This window comes from Eublepharis macularius, chromosome 10 (assembly GCF_028583425.1).
Source record: "Eublepharis macularius isolate TG4126 chromosome 10, MPM_Emac_v1.0, whole genome shotgun sequence".
Lineage (NCBI taxonomy): Eukaryota > Metazoa > Chordata > Lepidosauria > Squamata > Eublepharidae > Eublepharis > Eublepharis macularius.
The window spans coordinates 39,323,588-39,339,099 of NC_072799.1; the positions used below are offsets into that span (position 1 = coordinate 39,323,588).

Sequence of the window (15,512 nt, forward strand, 5' to 3'; positions counted from 1 at the left end):
TGGCATGATGACATCAGAAATCGCGCCATTAAACGGGATCGTGCTAGGAAATTGTGCTAGGAAGACGCTTCATTTCAGGAGTTTCACGTGATCTTCCAGAGGCTTTGGCCATGTAGAAACAGCCAGGGGTTTTTCAAAGAATATTTGATGGGAAGGTGCTACTAGTTTATCAGGAACTGCAAATAAACAACAAAGGAAAGTTTGCAGTTGTTCTGTAGCTTGCTGCAGACCTTCTCTGCAACATCCAACTGTGGAGCAATCTTAAGCAGAGTTATACCCTTCTAAGCCCACTGATCTTACTGCATTATAGTCTTTCACTATGGACAATTTAAAATGTCTTGATATTTTACAAGTAAATTATTAAATCTGCAGTGTCTCTTACCCTCATTGACTTCATCATTTTCTTTATCCACTTGTGCTTTCAAAACATAACGTTTTATAAGTCTCTTCATGATTTGCTGTTTGGGGGGGGGAAAAAAGATTGCTCATCAACTTTATAATCTTGTCAGCCTAGAGTTGAAATCTGATGCATGATGGTATTTTTATCCTACCCTTCCTTCAAGGAGCTGAGGGTGGCACATATGATGTTCTTTTCCTCCATTGAAGTAATTCCCACTAATATCAGTTGGATGGGATTTACTTCTGAGTAATTATAATTAGAATTCCAGAGAAGCCGCCACGTTAATCCATTGCAGCACAAATAAACAAGAGTGTAGTGGCACCTTAATTTTTTTTTTTAATCTTATTCTATCATAAGCTTTTGTTGGTTTGTTAGTCTTTAAGCTGCTATTAGACTCTTCATAGACTCATATGGCTGAAAATCCAAAAGTGTGTCCCTTCTGTTGAAACAATGCATAGTAATAAAGCCCACTATTTTTGTATTGTCGAAGGCTTTCACAGCCGGAGAACGATGGTTGTTGTGGGTTTTCCGGGCTGTATTGCCGTGGTCTTGGCATTGTAGTTCCTGACGTTTCACCAGCAGCTGTGGCTGGCATCTTCAGAGGAGTAGCACCAAAAGAAGATGCCAGCCACAGCTGCTGGCAAAACGTCAGGAACTACAATGCCAAGACCACGGCAATACAGCCCAGAAAACCCACAACAACCATCCCACTATTTTTGTCACATTTATTTTATAACCCTACCCTGAGCAGACCCAGTAATTAGATCATGACCCTTCCCATATCTTTAAGCCTTATACCCAAACAATACCAGCACAAATCTTACTGTATGAAAAAATGGCCCATTCTAATTTTATTGACACATCCCAAAAAATTTCACTTTTTATCACTGAGAGAAGGGCACCAGAGGGTTAATACTTCTTCAGTAACGGGATCTCCTTTGCAGCTCCAAAGCTTTTACCAATGATTTCAACCAGGCACACATTCCTTCTTCTTTGACCATTCTGTGCAACAGAATGCAGGACTAGATGGACCATTGGTCTGATACAACATGGCTGGTCTCTAAATGTCAACCTGAGGGTATAAGGTCTTCTAGTTGCATCTACTTAATATGCATAGCATATTAAGCTAATTAATGCAAAATTATACCATCAGTCTACTGTCCACTTTGGTTCTTGAATTATAGAATATATTTTCTCATAAATATATTCTTTTTTAGCACATACAGAATTTTCACTGAAATGTGGACTCTACAAGTCAGTTACATCTGTTGGATTGACTTGCTTCTGTATATAAATTGGTCAATAACAAGATAGGATTAGATCTATCCTCTGCACAAGTCCATGTCACAGAGCAGGGGATCCTCATAGTACTTAATGGCATATTTTAGTTCTTCTTCCTTAAAGGACTCACAAATGGAAAGCCAGTAAGCACATCCCATACACAATTCCAGTAGAGTGGCTTTTCTTACGATCTTGCTCTTTGCAGGATGGGGCTAGATCATATCAATACACGCATAATAAATTGTTACAGGGTGACATGGCTAAGAAGTGATTTCTAAATATAGTAGAACCTCCTGGTAATATTCTATGCATAAAGACTGAAGTGGACCTAACATTTAAATAATCATACCAAAAGACTGGATTACTCAGATTGCTGCAAGCCCTTTTCACCACAAGGTGTCAGCAAAAAAAAATAAAAATTGACTACACTTTTCATGAGAAGACTTTTTTCTTTGTTTCTTGGAACACTGCAAAATACTCATCTGAATAGAAGGGGACAACTAGCAGAGATGATACTATGACAACTCATGTTATCTGCCCTTATTAGGGTGTGTGATCAGGAGATTTGGGATGTATTTGCCATCTGGAATCTATGGCTTGGCAAGCAAAATTAAGGTGCAAAAGGAGATCTCAGGTGAGTAACTTTATTTGTAGGTTGAGAATGGTATTTCTGTCCCTCTCCAGTGACTTTTTCCAGTATCTTGAGGCTATTTCCACTCCGAGCCCAAGACAGTTGATCAAGGTGATCCTTCAGTTTTATTTCAGAGGATAGAATCTGGCAAGATTGGTCTCGCTATAGTTATTCTGACTGATGATTTATCTCAGAATAAATGGATGCATGTGGAATAGATAGTCTGCTCTTGACAGGTCTCATTCACCTTGCTCCTACTTTTTTAACTCATTCTTCTTTTGAGGCCAAGTTTATACCAGTTTCTCCTCATACTCCATGCCCAAGTCCTCTGATTACTTTTTGCAGTTCCAGATATAATTACATCATTTCTAGGCACTACAGTCCAAGCAAACAGATCAAGCAGATAAGGTATTGCTGTGGATGCGGAACTGGGTAGCCAAGTAGCCATGCTCCCCATACTCAACTACAAGGTAGCCATGTCTGTTAACTGGATTGGTAGGCTATCTACAAAAACTCAGTGTAGCTGGGATTGCATCTGGATCATCATCATGCACCTCCCAGATATATTTGGTTTTTCTCAGCAAACCATCATGTCTACTGGGTTTTGTCAGTGAAAAGAAATCAAAATGTTCAGTCCTAGTGTCAGATTTGTTGTCGTGGGCCAGGTTCAGGCACCACAGTCTTCGCCATCAGAGCGTGGAGTGAAGCATGTTCAGGTGCCAGCCCAAGCAGTGTGGTCAAGGATCCATTCCAAGGTCAGGGCACAGTCAAGAGCCATCAGTGGTCTGGTCCGAGGGGTGGTACAAATAGCAAGGTCAGGTGGTCCAAAGGTCAGTCACCACCAGCAGGTCTGAGGGCATGACGTAAGCAGAGTCAAGGAACGGTCCAGAGAGTCACAGGAAACAAGGCAGGGTCCAAGATAGTAATCATAATGCCAGTGGGATTCCAACTTGTTGCTTCCATGCCTGGCGGTTCCTTTGACTGGTTTTTATAGCCATGTGCTGTTTGCAGCTAGCTGCCTGGCATCAGGCCAGGAGGTGTGAACTGTGCCATTTTTCCTGCATCTCCACTCTTCACCTCCATCTATGGCACTCTAAATGTGTGAGTGATCCTGGAAGGCTGGAAACAACTGGCTGGGCTTCACCTGTTGCGTTGGGGCTGGAGGGTGTTGGTGGCTCTACTCCAGCTGCTGGCTGTGAACTCTGATCAGCCTGCAGCTCCTCCTTGCTGGTGTCTGCTGCTTCGAAATTGGCTATGTGGGGCTTCTCCTGAGAAGTCCTTACTATCACTGAGCCCTGGCTGGCCCATGACATTTGTGTTCCTTCCTGTGTATGTATGTGGGAAGGAATGGCTTTGCAGGTGACTCTACAGAAGCCGAGATTTAGGATGCCAGTCAAAGGTCATTTAGGGTTTTTCCACACACAAGGTTAAATCTGGCATTTATAAGAAGTTGCTCCAATCAGTGTTGATTCAGCTTCTCCTTCCTGCCTTCTGCATTGTGCAGCGCAAATTCAGTTTGGTGTCTGGATCATAAACATATTTACTCAAAAGGAAGTTTTACTTATTACATATTTGTGAAAAAATACATTTTGGGCAGGTTTCCAGAGGTCTGCATATGCTCCATGTAGGCATTTTTTCAGAACTTCTAAGCAATTGCTGCCACAGAATTTTCACTATCCTGTTTAAAAAGTAGGAGTGGGGGCAGTAGTATGGTACTAGAACTGTTACTAACTTCCTATGTTATCTGTGCTACGTGATTCAAAATCTGTCATGAAATCTACTTCAGACCATGACAACCCGTGTCAGAAGCATGGAAATGTGTAGTTTATTTACATAAACATGTTTGTAGAGTGGCAAAGTACCCACCTGATAGCGTGTGGGCTGATGGAGAATGCTATTAAAGCTGTGTGATTCAAAAACCCTCGAGTTGGATTGAGAAAAGAGGTTAAGCTAGGAAAAATTAAACTGAAATTAGAGTAAAATCTATAGAATTTGCAATGATAAAATCTGGCATTTTAAACTTATTACAGAAATCATATAGAAAATGTTCAGCATAAGACCAAATGAGCTTTGATTCTGCAAATTTCTTAATGTTTACTCCAAGCTTCAAGAATGTGCTCAAGTTTTTAAAAAATGTATTTTAACTATTAAAATAGTTATTTTAATTATTAACTAAAATTAGATCATGAAGAATAATATGGATTGGAAACAGCTTTGCACAACAAGAAACCCCCAAAAGACTTTAAGATTTAGATCTGTGGTAAATTAGATGTATATAATTCCTCTGTATCTCCACAACTAGTTATGCACATCCAGTTCCACATGCTTAGATACAATAGCACACGACAGGATGGATATTCAGTACAGTAAGATATATGATTGTATATGAATTGTAAATATGTTACTTATGATTGTATGAGTGTATAATAATTTAGAAAACATATACTATATTCTTGTAAAAGTTATTTGTATTGTTGAGATTTTGAAAACAATAAACAAGAATTTGGGGAAACAGCTTCGCCATTCAGTAAACTTCATTAAACCTATTTGCACCAGGTAGTAGCCCCTACGTGTTGAATATTCAAGTGCTGAAGTGGGTTATAAAGAGCACCTAAACATCTGTAAAGAATAGTAAACATTTATTTGAAGTATTTCTATGTCATCTTTCTGCCTGTTAACAGGCTTCCAAGATGGCTCACAGAGAAAATTAAATGGAAAAATTAACATGAGATTTCTTTTTTTAATAAATACAATTGTGATACTGAAAACAGGCGGAAATAGGTTGTTAGTAGAGGAACCTGACATTCTCACAGTAAATCTTTATCCTCTCTCCCACTAGCAAAAAGCCTATGACCAACAGTGAAAATAGGGTTCCCATTCCCCCACCCGGGGTGGGGGATCCCCCAATCCCACCCTGTCCCCTCTGTGCCCACTGACTTAGCCGGCAGGGGGGCATGCTCCCTGGGGCACCCCCTCCTTGGGTGGTGCAGCGCGCCCCCATGTGGGGGGGGTGCTCCCGAGCTGAGAGTTTTTGGCAGCAGTAGCAGCGAGAGCAGGCTGCCCACTGCTGCCCACTCTCGCTGCCGCCGCCTTTGCACCCAAAGAGAACAGGTTGCAGCAGCGGCGGTGAGAGCGGCCTGCAACCGCAGCGAGTGCAGTCTGCGTCAGCAAGGAAAGGGCACCCTTTGACCCAGAGACGTCCTTTGACCTGTACATGATGACGTCACTCCACAAAGTGACGTCATCATGCTAGCCAAGAGTGCATGTGCGCGCTGCACGCATGCACCAAGAAAGAAGCCGGAGGTTAGTGGCTCACAATCCCCTGCTGGGAGAGTCCGGGGACCTGGGTATCTCCAGATGAGGGACTCCAGGTCCCTGGCAACCCTAAGTGAAAATACTGAGCTGCTGCCAAATGGAAAATGGTTGTCAGGAGTGCAGAGCCCCTAGTGGCCAATAGTGAAGTATCACAAATGGGAAGACAGACTTCCTCCTACCTTTGCAATTTAATGAACAGATATGGATATCAACAAAATAGGATGAGTCCCCCATGCTACAGGTATTCTAACCAGAAAGTACTATATGTATCTTTATTTGTTCATTTGTCACTTTGCTGGTTAAAATATAGGACCTGCATTTTAACATGGATTGCAGAATGGGTTTTCAGATCCTGGAAGAAGTTATGTTTGGACATAACAGGCTCCTAGATTGGGCTGTCTGCTCTAAAAATATTTAATCGTTTTTTATCCCAAAAAATCCAGTGAGGCTATGCTATGACACCTTAAATGTGGCCCTGTGATGCTAGATCTTCCGTAGCTACATTTGTCCATATTCATATCAAACACTTATTTCATATCCCTGCAGAATTGAGGCTTTTAAAAGAAAACAAACGTAGCCTCATCCACTTTTATAATTCTTGCTCATATATTTCTGTGTATGGATAAAGCTGCACTCAGGCTTCCCCCATGAAATTTATACTTCGTCTCTTACCACCTCCCTTCTTCCACAAAAGACATGATGAGATTGGACAAAGATTGGTTACTTCTCAAAGTATTTTTCTATATATCCATATTGTTTATATTATAGAACTGTACAATAAGGCATCCCTAATAAGTACAAAGAATTACTTAGGATTCAAGAAACAGTAAGGACTAAAAGAAGAAGAAATTTCAATGAACCACAATTCAAGTCTGGTTGACACTTACCCTAGATTTTGAGTTGCCCATTCCCATTTCCATATCCTTTTGCAGACTTCTCCTCCTGCATGTAAATAATCTAATGATCCTCAAGAAGAAATAAAAAAAGGACTTGGGACTTGGGACAATACTAAAAGGAGGTGGCAGAGTTTTTCCATCATCAAAATATGATAACCAGAGTTTAGAACGAGCAAATTTCCACTCTACATCACTGTCATCCTGTATCAGAAAAAAAGAGATGCCTATTTTTGTTGTTGTTTTAATACCTTGGTATATACTGCTTCTGTTTTCATGATGAAATCAAAGAAAATGCTGCAAGCAAGGAAAATACATTCGCTTTCATTTCAGTAAATAGCCAGTTTTTTTACAAGACTATATAATTCTGTCAACCTAATCTTTGAAAGAGTGTTTAAAACTTCTTTTTGTACTAGAGGAAAACAGATTATGGATGAAATGAGATGCTTTGAGAATGCCAGAGGTTTAGCCATACCTTTTATGTTGACAGCCTCATTGTGCAACTTTTGTGATTGGCACATGACCATTAGTCTGAAGAAGTGAGCTCTGACTTTCGAAAGCTTACACTCTAAAAATCTCACTGCTCTGTAAGGTGCCACTGGACTAAAATCCTGTGGTTCAACTGAAGACCAACATGGCTACCCACCTAAACTTGACTATTATGTCTGTTATTAGATACAGTGATTGTTCTTTTTCATTATACCAGTTGCAAGCATTCTTTATTTATTGGTTGAATTTCACAATAAAATGTTTTACTGTCCCACTGAATTCAAAATAAAAAGCTTTCTTGAAATAAATGAAATATGGCTACCAGTAATGGAAATCATATGATAATCTATGAGAACATTGTAGGCATTAATCCTTTTAGAAACTCTGGCACTCTGCTGATGTAAATGCAGCCATGCATGTTTTCGGACAAATGCCAGTGAGTTTCTAACGTGCCTCTAAGAATAGAATCAAACTTTGAAAATGGTAAGCATAAAAAGATGCTTACGTAGCATACTAAATAATTAATCTTCGAAAACTCATCATAAGATTCTCACACTATGCATTTTCTTCTCATATGAGGTATAAAGGAAGTCAGTGTTGGCTCAGCCACCCTGTTTAGTATTCCTCTTTGAAAAGTAACAGAAGCAGACAAGTAAGCTGCCACCATTTGACGGAATTCACAAAGGCCCTTAACACAATGGTTCTCAACCTCTTTGAAGTAGGACTCCCATTCTAAACTTATTGTGCTTTCTTGGATACACTTTTGAACCTATAGAACATTGATGTTGATGGGCCTAGAAGGGTGTGTAACTCTGCTTACAACAGCACTGTTATGTGCTTTTGGGGATCCACTTGTAAAGTAATTTCACAGTACTTTCGACCGCCCACAGCATAAAACACAGAAGTCTTATATTAGTTAAAACCAGGGCTTTTTTTCTAGGAAAAGAGGTAGTGGAACTCAGTGGGTTGCCCTTGGAGAAAATGGTCACATGGCTAGTAGCCCCGCCTCCTGATCTCCAGACAGAGGGAAGTTTAGATTGCCCTCCGTGCAGCGTTCCAGCTGAAAAAAAGCCCTGGTTAAAACTGAACAATATTATATTTTTATATTTAGCATTTGAAGTATATAGCATTACTGAGCAACAAGCTATATTTCATAGCCATTTCGGTCATTATGTAAAAATAAATCTAAATTTGCCATTGAGCCTCTCAGAGCCTCCTTTCCTAGCTCACTTCATTCCTCCTTCATGGCTTTGCAACAAGGCTTATCATGGGCTTGCTTACAGTGGGCAATCTCCTGGTGATTTGCTCCATTGCCTGCCACTACTTTGTGCAGCAGCAGGAATAAATAAATAAATAAATAAGGTTCCAGCCTAGTTGTACCCAGAAGTAACAGTGGGTAGCTCTAGGAATCACCAAAACCCTATGGTAAAACCACCAATATGTCATGATACTGATGGATTGAATCCAAAATCCAGTTTGAGAGCCAGTTTGGTGTAATGGTTAAGAGTGCGGGACTCTAATCCGGAGAGCCGGGTTTGATTCCCCACTCCTCCACTTGAAGCCATCTGGGTGACCTTGGGCTAGTCACAGCTCTCTGGAACTCTCAGCCCCACCCACCTCACAGGGTGGTTTATTGAGGGGATAATAATGACATACTTTGTAAACCACTCTAAGTGGGCATTAAGTTGTCCTGAAGGGTGGTATATAAATCAAATGTGATGATGATGATGATGATTAAAATCCCATGAAGGGCTTTGCAGAAGTGGATGTTAGTCATCCTGCCTTCTATCAGCAGTCCTGTATGCCCCTGCAAAGATGCTGTTAGTTTGGGAGAGCTACCTGAACAATAAGCCAAGTGAAATTAGGCTAAATTTCAGATAGAGAGAAGGCGGACTGCTTTCCCCAAATTCATTTTCCTTCCTGCCACTCTCCATGCTGGGTAGGCTATTGTTCAGGGGGGTTAACTGATCCTCAGCTGCAGCTTTAGGAGGAACGGGCTGCTGGAGGAAATAGAAAGCAGAGAAATCTGCTGCTGTGGACTCTTATTTGCAGGAGTGTGGGTCCACCCCTTTGAAAAGCAATTATTGTTCTGAGAGGATATGCTTTTAGAACTAAGTTTTTACACAAAAATACATAGAAGAGATCTACCTCTATTTCTTGGTATGAGCTGTTGATCATGGCAATCAGCATGTTGAGCAAAACCACAACCATTGTTACATTATATATTCCATATAACACATAGCCAATATTCTCAATGAATTTATGATCATACTTGAGGACAACTGAGGTGACCTCCGATAAGCCAAATATCGACCAAAATAAGGTCTTAAAGCTTTCTTCAACTCTGCAGGAAAAAGAGAACATTATTGAATTCTAAGACTAATAATTCTTATTTGCCAATTAAATTTTTTAAATTATAGAAGAATCAAAGAACTTAATGCAGACATTTAACCAAAACAAGATGTAAACAAGATACAATTTTTCACAAAGTACCTGATTTCCCTGTGTTTTTCTTCATATTGCCAATGGAGCAGTCTTATCCTGCCATTCTAAAACATCCCTGTACACTAGGATGCTGTCTTAAACCAGGCTAACCAGGGCTTATTTGTATCAAATTATTTTATATGAAATGAGCATGCATACCTGCAACTTATTGGTTACAGCTGAACATATATATCCATTTTTATTCCACCCTTCCCCAAGGAACTCAGGGGAGATACATGATGCCCCCCCTTTCACTTTATCTTCACAACACTCCTGTGAGGTAGATTCATTTAAAGAGATTTACTAGCCCATGGCACCCAGTGAACTAGCTAAGGTTCCACTCCCCCTAAAGGAGAAGGTTTATAACCCAGGCTTCCTGTTAGAGAAACCAGTGGCAGTGGTGGCCAGGGGCACCTTTTTGGTGGAGCCAGTTCAACATTTTCAATTGAAGTCACAGTCAGACAAACAGCAGCCATGAAGAAGCCATAGCATGTATCATGTGGGAAGACAATAATCTGTAGTTTATTGCTATATGACTAAATATAGCATTAGTAAACCTTTGCTTTCTTAACTTCTCAGATAATGTGGAAGGGTTAATATCTTGAAGCTTAACTATATGACTGGAAGCTACTAACAAACAACCATCTCCCCATACATGTATTGTCAAAGGCTTTCACGGCTGGAGAACGATGGTTGTTGTGGATTTTCCAGGCTGTATAGCCGTGGTCTTGGCATTGTAGTTCCTGACGTTTCGCCAGCAGCTGTGACTGGCATCTTCAGAGGTGTAGCACCAAAAGACAGAGATCTCTCAGTGTCACAGTGTGGAGAAGATGTTGGCAGGTAATTTATATCTACTCAGGAAGGTGGGTTTGGGCTGAGATCCTGTAAGAGTTTCCCAGGGTGTGGAATGCTAATGGAGGGAGGCTTCTCCACAATGTGACACTGAGAGATCTCTGTCTTTTGGTGCTACACCTCTGAAGATGCCAGTCACAGCTGCTGGCAAAACGTCAGGAACTACAATGCCAAGACCATGGCTATACAGCCCAGAAAATCCACAACAACCATCTCCCCATACAGTTCAGGAGCTATACTGTCACTTAAATAGCAACTGATCAGTTATTATGTGATAGGTACAATACAGTTTCTGTAGTAGCTATCAAAAGATACGTATAAATCAGCCCTTACTGGAAATCTCATTGATTGTACCAGAAAATAGGAGCAAAATAATATTGTCCTTAGTTTTATATAAACTTTTTCTTACTTACGTTGTAAAAGCTGGGTTTACTTTGGCTCCAAGATAGTAGGAGTACAGTATGAACATCCCAATCATAAATGCAAGGAAAACCATAATAAAAAGGACCATAAACTTGAAAATATCTTTTACAGTCCTTCCAAGTGAAATCTGCAGTGGTCCAAAACTCTCATTTGCAGGCAGGATATAAGCAATCCGAGAGAAGCTAAGCACAACAGCTATTGCATAAAGGCCTTCTGATATAATCTGTGGATCAGATGGGAGCCATTTATCTCGAGCTGGAAGAAATAATATAAATGAAAAACTCAGTTACTCTATCCATCTTTCATTTGTTTAAAAAAATAATCTAATATCTGGCAGTTGTTTAACAGATGTATCTTTATAAAGATAAATTTTATGGAGCTATTTTTGTGAAATTAGAATTCACCTATATTCTGGGCAATATTTTCTATGCACTAGTCAAGCAACAGTTTATCAATTATCTTTGCGTGCTCAGGCACACTCATAAAATGCTTTTTTAAAAAAATTAATGAGGATATTTTAATAAACTTCCAGATGCCTTTTAAGCTGGTGCCGCCTTCTATAAGTTAGAGTGATACAATGAACAAGCAAAGTCCACCAACAATCTAATGAACACTAATACTAGAATAAATAAAATGCTGCACATCTTGAGATTTTTAGTATCAATATGAATTTATAGTTAGAGATTGATAGTCGTAATGCTATTTCTGTAAAATAATATATCCTGTTTTTATAAACCTGAAAAAACTGTTTCTTTGAGCTCACCATAAGTAAAATATTCTATGTCTGGAGGAAGTGTCACTACAGAGAGGTCTGGCCCATCAATGTTCTTATCCACATATTGCTGAGCTTTTGTGGCTTGAAGAAATGCTAACAATCTGGCTGTGAAAGCAGCAATGAAAATAGATAACATCCCAAAATCCAGAACATTCCACAGCTGCAAAATATATTCTCTGGGTCCTTCTAACCACAGTTCTTTGCACTCAGACCACATCATACCTAGAACAAAATGCAAAAGTAACACACTGAAAAGGTGGTTAAAATCAATTTTGGTATCCTTATATTGCAGGAGTAGGGAAAACAGAAACTACACTACTCCTATCATGTAAAAAAAACCCCAGCCCTTTCAAACCTACTGCTAAGGTTAAAGCTCTCCAGAACCACTAACATGAAACTTGGCAAGCTATGTGGTGATAGGAAAGAAGGCAAGTTGATTTATTCATTCATTTGTTAAAATATTTATAATCCAACTTTCAAATTTAAAAGTCTTATACATAGATAAATCAGATACAGCTCATAAATACAAGGGCTGAAATCATAAAATAAAAAACCATCCAAAAACACATCTTGAGTAGATGGAAGCACAAATGGGGATACAATATGTTTGACTTGGCACATGGAGCTACTGCAGTCTTTTTCTTACTTTTCTACTTGTGCAAGAGCTGTAACACAAGGTAAATTTTGTGCTAGAGCTAACCCTTTGGTTCACGCATTGATCCACAAATCAGTAAATGTTGAAAAATTAGATGAGAAATCATGTGACATACATATGTATGTGTTACTCCAGCCTTAGTCTCCAAAAGGCTGGGTTGCACATGTTATACTCGGAACTACAGTGGTAGTTATTATTAGTTAAGTAAGGGACTAATCCTAAGCAGACTTACTTGAGTAAGTAATCTCATGTTATTCCATGGGACTATTCCCAGGAATGTACTCTTAGAACTACAATAAATTAGCTAGAGATTTATATTTAGAAATCTTATTGGTTTTTGATGATTGCTAGGCATGTAGACAGGAAAAAATTCTGTGGAAACACTTGAGGTGACACTGAGATAAAACAATATACATACCAAGCACCCATATCATGATCAGCATCTCAGTCCAGGTGAACTGAGTAGTCTTAACCCTAAAGATCTGCTTAGGGTAATCAGTAACAGTAATATTTGGTAATGTTGAGATGCCTTCAAATCTGTCTGAAGCATTAAACACCAGTAGGCACAGGAAAATAATGAAGGAGGCTGCATGTGCCACAAATTTCATAAATGGACTTCGGAGAATTTTTCCAAGCTGGGAAAGCAAAGAAAAATAAGTATTCTTCAGTTGAGTAATACTATTCCATGTGCACTGGCTAGAAAGTCACATAGTAATTCCTTACCATGTGTTTTGGAGACCACCCCTTCAGGCAATTTTATTCTCAGGGCTTCAAACAGTAGCCCGCTCCCCAAAACCCCAGCACCCCCCAAGCAAGGTGACCAGCCACTCTCCATTGGTTTCTACTGCGGGGGGAAATAACTCCCACTGCAGAAACACATGGATCATAGCCGCCATGGCCAGAGGCACTCTCCCAATTACAATTTACGCACCAGATAGCCCAACATAACCAAAATGAAGCCCCCTTCCAAAAAAACCCAGCGCCCCCTTAGCAGGGTGACCAAATACTCTCCATTGTTCCCTATGAGGACCAACATCACACCAGAGAATCACTCACACCAAAATGAAGCAGGGGGCGGGAGGGCAGTCTTGGAACTGGAAATACAGTTAAGTGAATCTAAGCAAAGTGTTCAACAACTCTTTTGTCCTACAACATAACAATTCTCAGTCCAATTTATTTCAACAGAAAAGATGCAACACAGGTTTAAATCTATCACTGAAACCATGACTAAAAGAGCTTAATTTGGCTGGATAGAGCCTTGAGCTTTTAAAATAAACATGTTATTCCATGTGCTACAAAAGAGAAAAACAAAAAGTCTAGCCAGATTTGGGAAGGGAAAAAGGTCTTAAAATAAGCATTTACTAACTTCAAAATAAATGTAGAAAGCTGAGCTATTGTTTAGTAACCTTAAAATTACTATTCTAATTTTCTATTATTTATTTGAAGTGCATCAGTTTGGTTGGGGGGGGGGTCCATGTCCTTGCTTGAGTTTGCTTTTAGTTGCAAGACTGTCCCTTGCTTCATTTTGGTGGATTTTGCTTGCAAAATGCTACCCCAACCTCCTATATAGCTCCCCTAGTTTTCCCCATAGGGAATAATGGAGATTGGAGGTGGCTGGGGGCACCTTCTTTGGGGGGGACATAAAATGCCCCCCAAAGTCCAGTATTCATGAAACTTGGGGGGGGGGTCATTAGACTAACAGTTAGGAGTGGGTCCCCAGCAAATTTGGTAAAATTTGGTCCAAAAATGTCTCCCCCAGGCCCCCGGAAAGCCCCGAATCACATGTCCCATTGAAAACAATGCCTAAATTTTACTGAATTTGCTCTGTATTGCTGAGGAACAATTTGAGAATGCACAAAGAGAAGGTGTATCTTGGGACTAAACAGTCCCTTGTCTCCCCTCACACAAACCAAAATCGGTGCTCTTCACCGGTGACTCACTGATTGTGACTATGGACACTCGCAAATGCAGCTACACGAAGTTACAGGACACATGCATGGACTGAAGTTACAGGACATATGCTCAGTGTGGGGAAAAGTCGACATGGACTTCTATGAATCACCAGAGAGATTCAATCACTAGAGAGATCTGTCTATTTTCCTTCACCATGAGGGTGTTTATTGCCTCTATATCCCTTGTTGGACGATAACCATTGCCAGTATTAGTGTAGACATGAGGGATCCATTGCCTACCTTGAGCACTGTGGGAATAAGGTCTGATTCTAGCCCATTCGCTTCTGTATCAGTGAATAAATACTTTGTGTGCACAAGCCAACCTGGCTGGTCACAGCTTGTAAGCCACCAAGCCAAACGCAGCCCACCTGCTGTGGACTGTGCTTGTCTGGTGCGTGACAACTTCTTCCCTGATTAAACTTTCCTGGCAAACAATAGCAAGAGGGAATTTATCAGGACAACAGTACAGTTGATGGGTAACATTCAGCTTGATAGATCACAAAGTTGTAAAGTCCTCTCATGAGAGGAAAGGACAAATGATGCAGATGACAACAATAATAATTTGGTTTAGGCCTCAGAAATATGGACATCAACATTATTTCTTATTCACTTCAGAGAGGTACCCACATTAACACGAGGATTTTAAAATTTTTATCAGTTTGCAAAACAAAAAACCTTATACCCTGCTACATGGTGCAATCCAATAGCCAACAGCAAGAAATGGAAGTCCCAGGGCAACCACCAGCACAACCAGACACTTGATAGCTATGGCCTGTTCCCGTAATCCTGAGAGATTTTCATACCAGATAGTCAACAGCTGTTGCTGACAATTTGGATGGGCCACAAACTGCAGATAAAAAAAGGAGGAAAACCAAGTTATATTGATGGTGAAGTAATTATTCTATTGTCTCTTGCAATGTGTCATCTTCTTCATTCTCTAAAAATATGGTTAATAAGATAAAGCATTGAGCTAAATAAAAACAGGTCTTTCAGTTGTGAATACAAAGTTTGGAATTTTCATAAAAATTTCATGGATCAATGAATAAATTTTGTCACAACTATTAGAAAATCGACATGGGGTACTTGCCCATTGCAAACCTTGTTCTTTTTTTAACAAAAAAGTTACTGTGCTTGTCACAAAAACAACAAAAATGGAATCTGTTCATAGAACTAAGTGCTTGTTCTCCTTAATGTATTATCACAATCCTGTCCTGAATGTCCTCATAAGGTTGCCAACCCACTGCCGGCAACCTTGAGAGCATTTGGGGATGGGAACTGGCCCACCAATATCAAATCACTATGTTGATGCCACTTTCTGTGAAAATTGGAAGTGGCATCATGGGAGGCACTAGGATTTGCAAA

The 15,512-nt window shown here is 40.0% G+C and overlaps 1 protein-coding gene across 2 annotated transcripts in view; it reads right to left on the reverse strand.

Moving 5' to 3' along the window:
- The window catches only part of TRPC3 (transient receptor potential cation channel subfamily C member 3), a 53,758-nt gene that overhangs the window by 4,283 nt on the left and 33,963 nt on the right, over positions 1-15,512 (reverse strand). The window contains exons 3-10 of one of the 2 annotated variants that reach the window (XM_054990123.1): positions 14,833-14,997; positions 12,617-12,833; positions 11,532-11,765; positions 10,759-11,023; positions 9,158-9,353; positions 6,515-6,724; positions 4,179-4,262; positions 383-458 (exon numbers count right to left, since the gene is read on the reverse strand). In XM_054990123.1, the coding sequence (XP_054846098.1) occupies positions 383-458; positions 4,179-4,262; positions 6,515-6,724; positions 9,158-9,353; positions 10,759-11,023; positions 11,532-11,765; positions 12,617-12,833; positions 14,833-14,997 (1,447 nt within the window). The remainder of the gene's footprint in view (positions 1-382; positions 459-4,178; positions 4,263-6,514; positions 6,725-9,157; positions 9,354-10,758; positions 11,024-11,531; positions 11,766-12,616; positions 12,834-14,832; positions 14,998-15,512) is intronic. The other variant, XM_054990124.1, reaches the window with a different exon arrangement.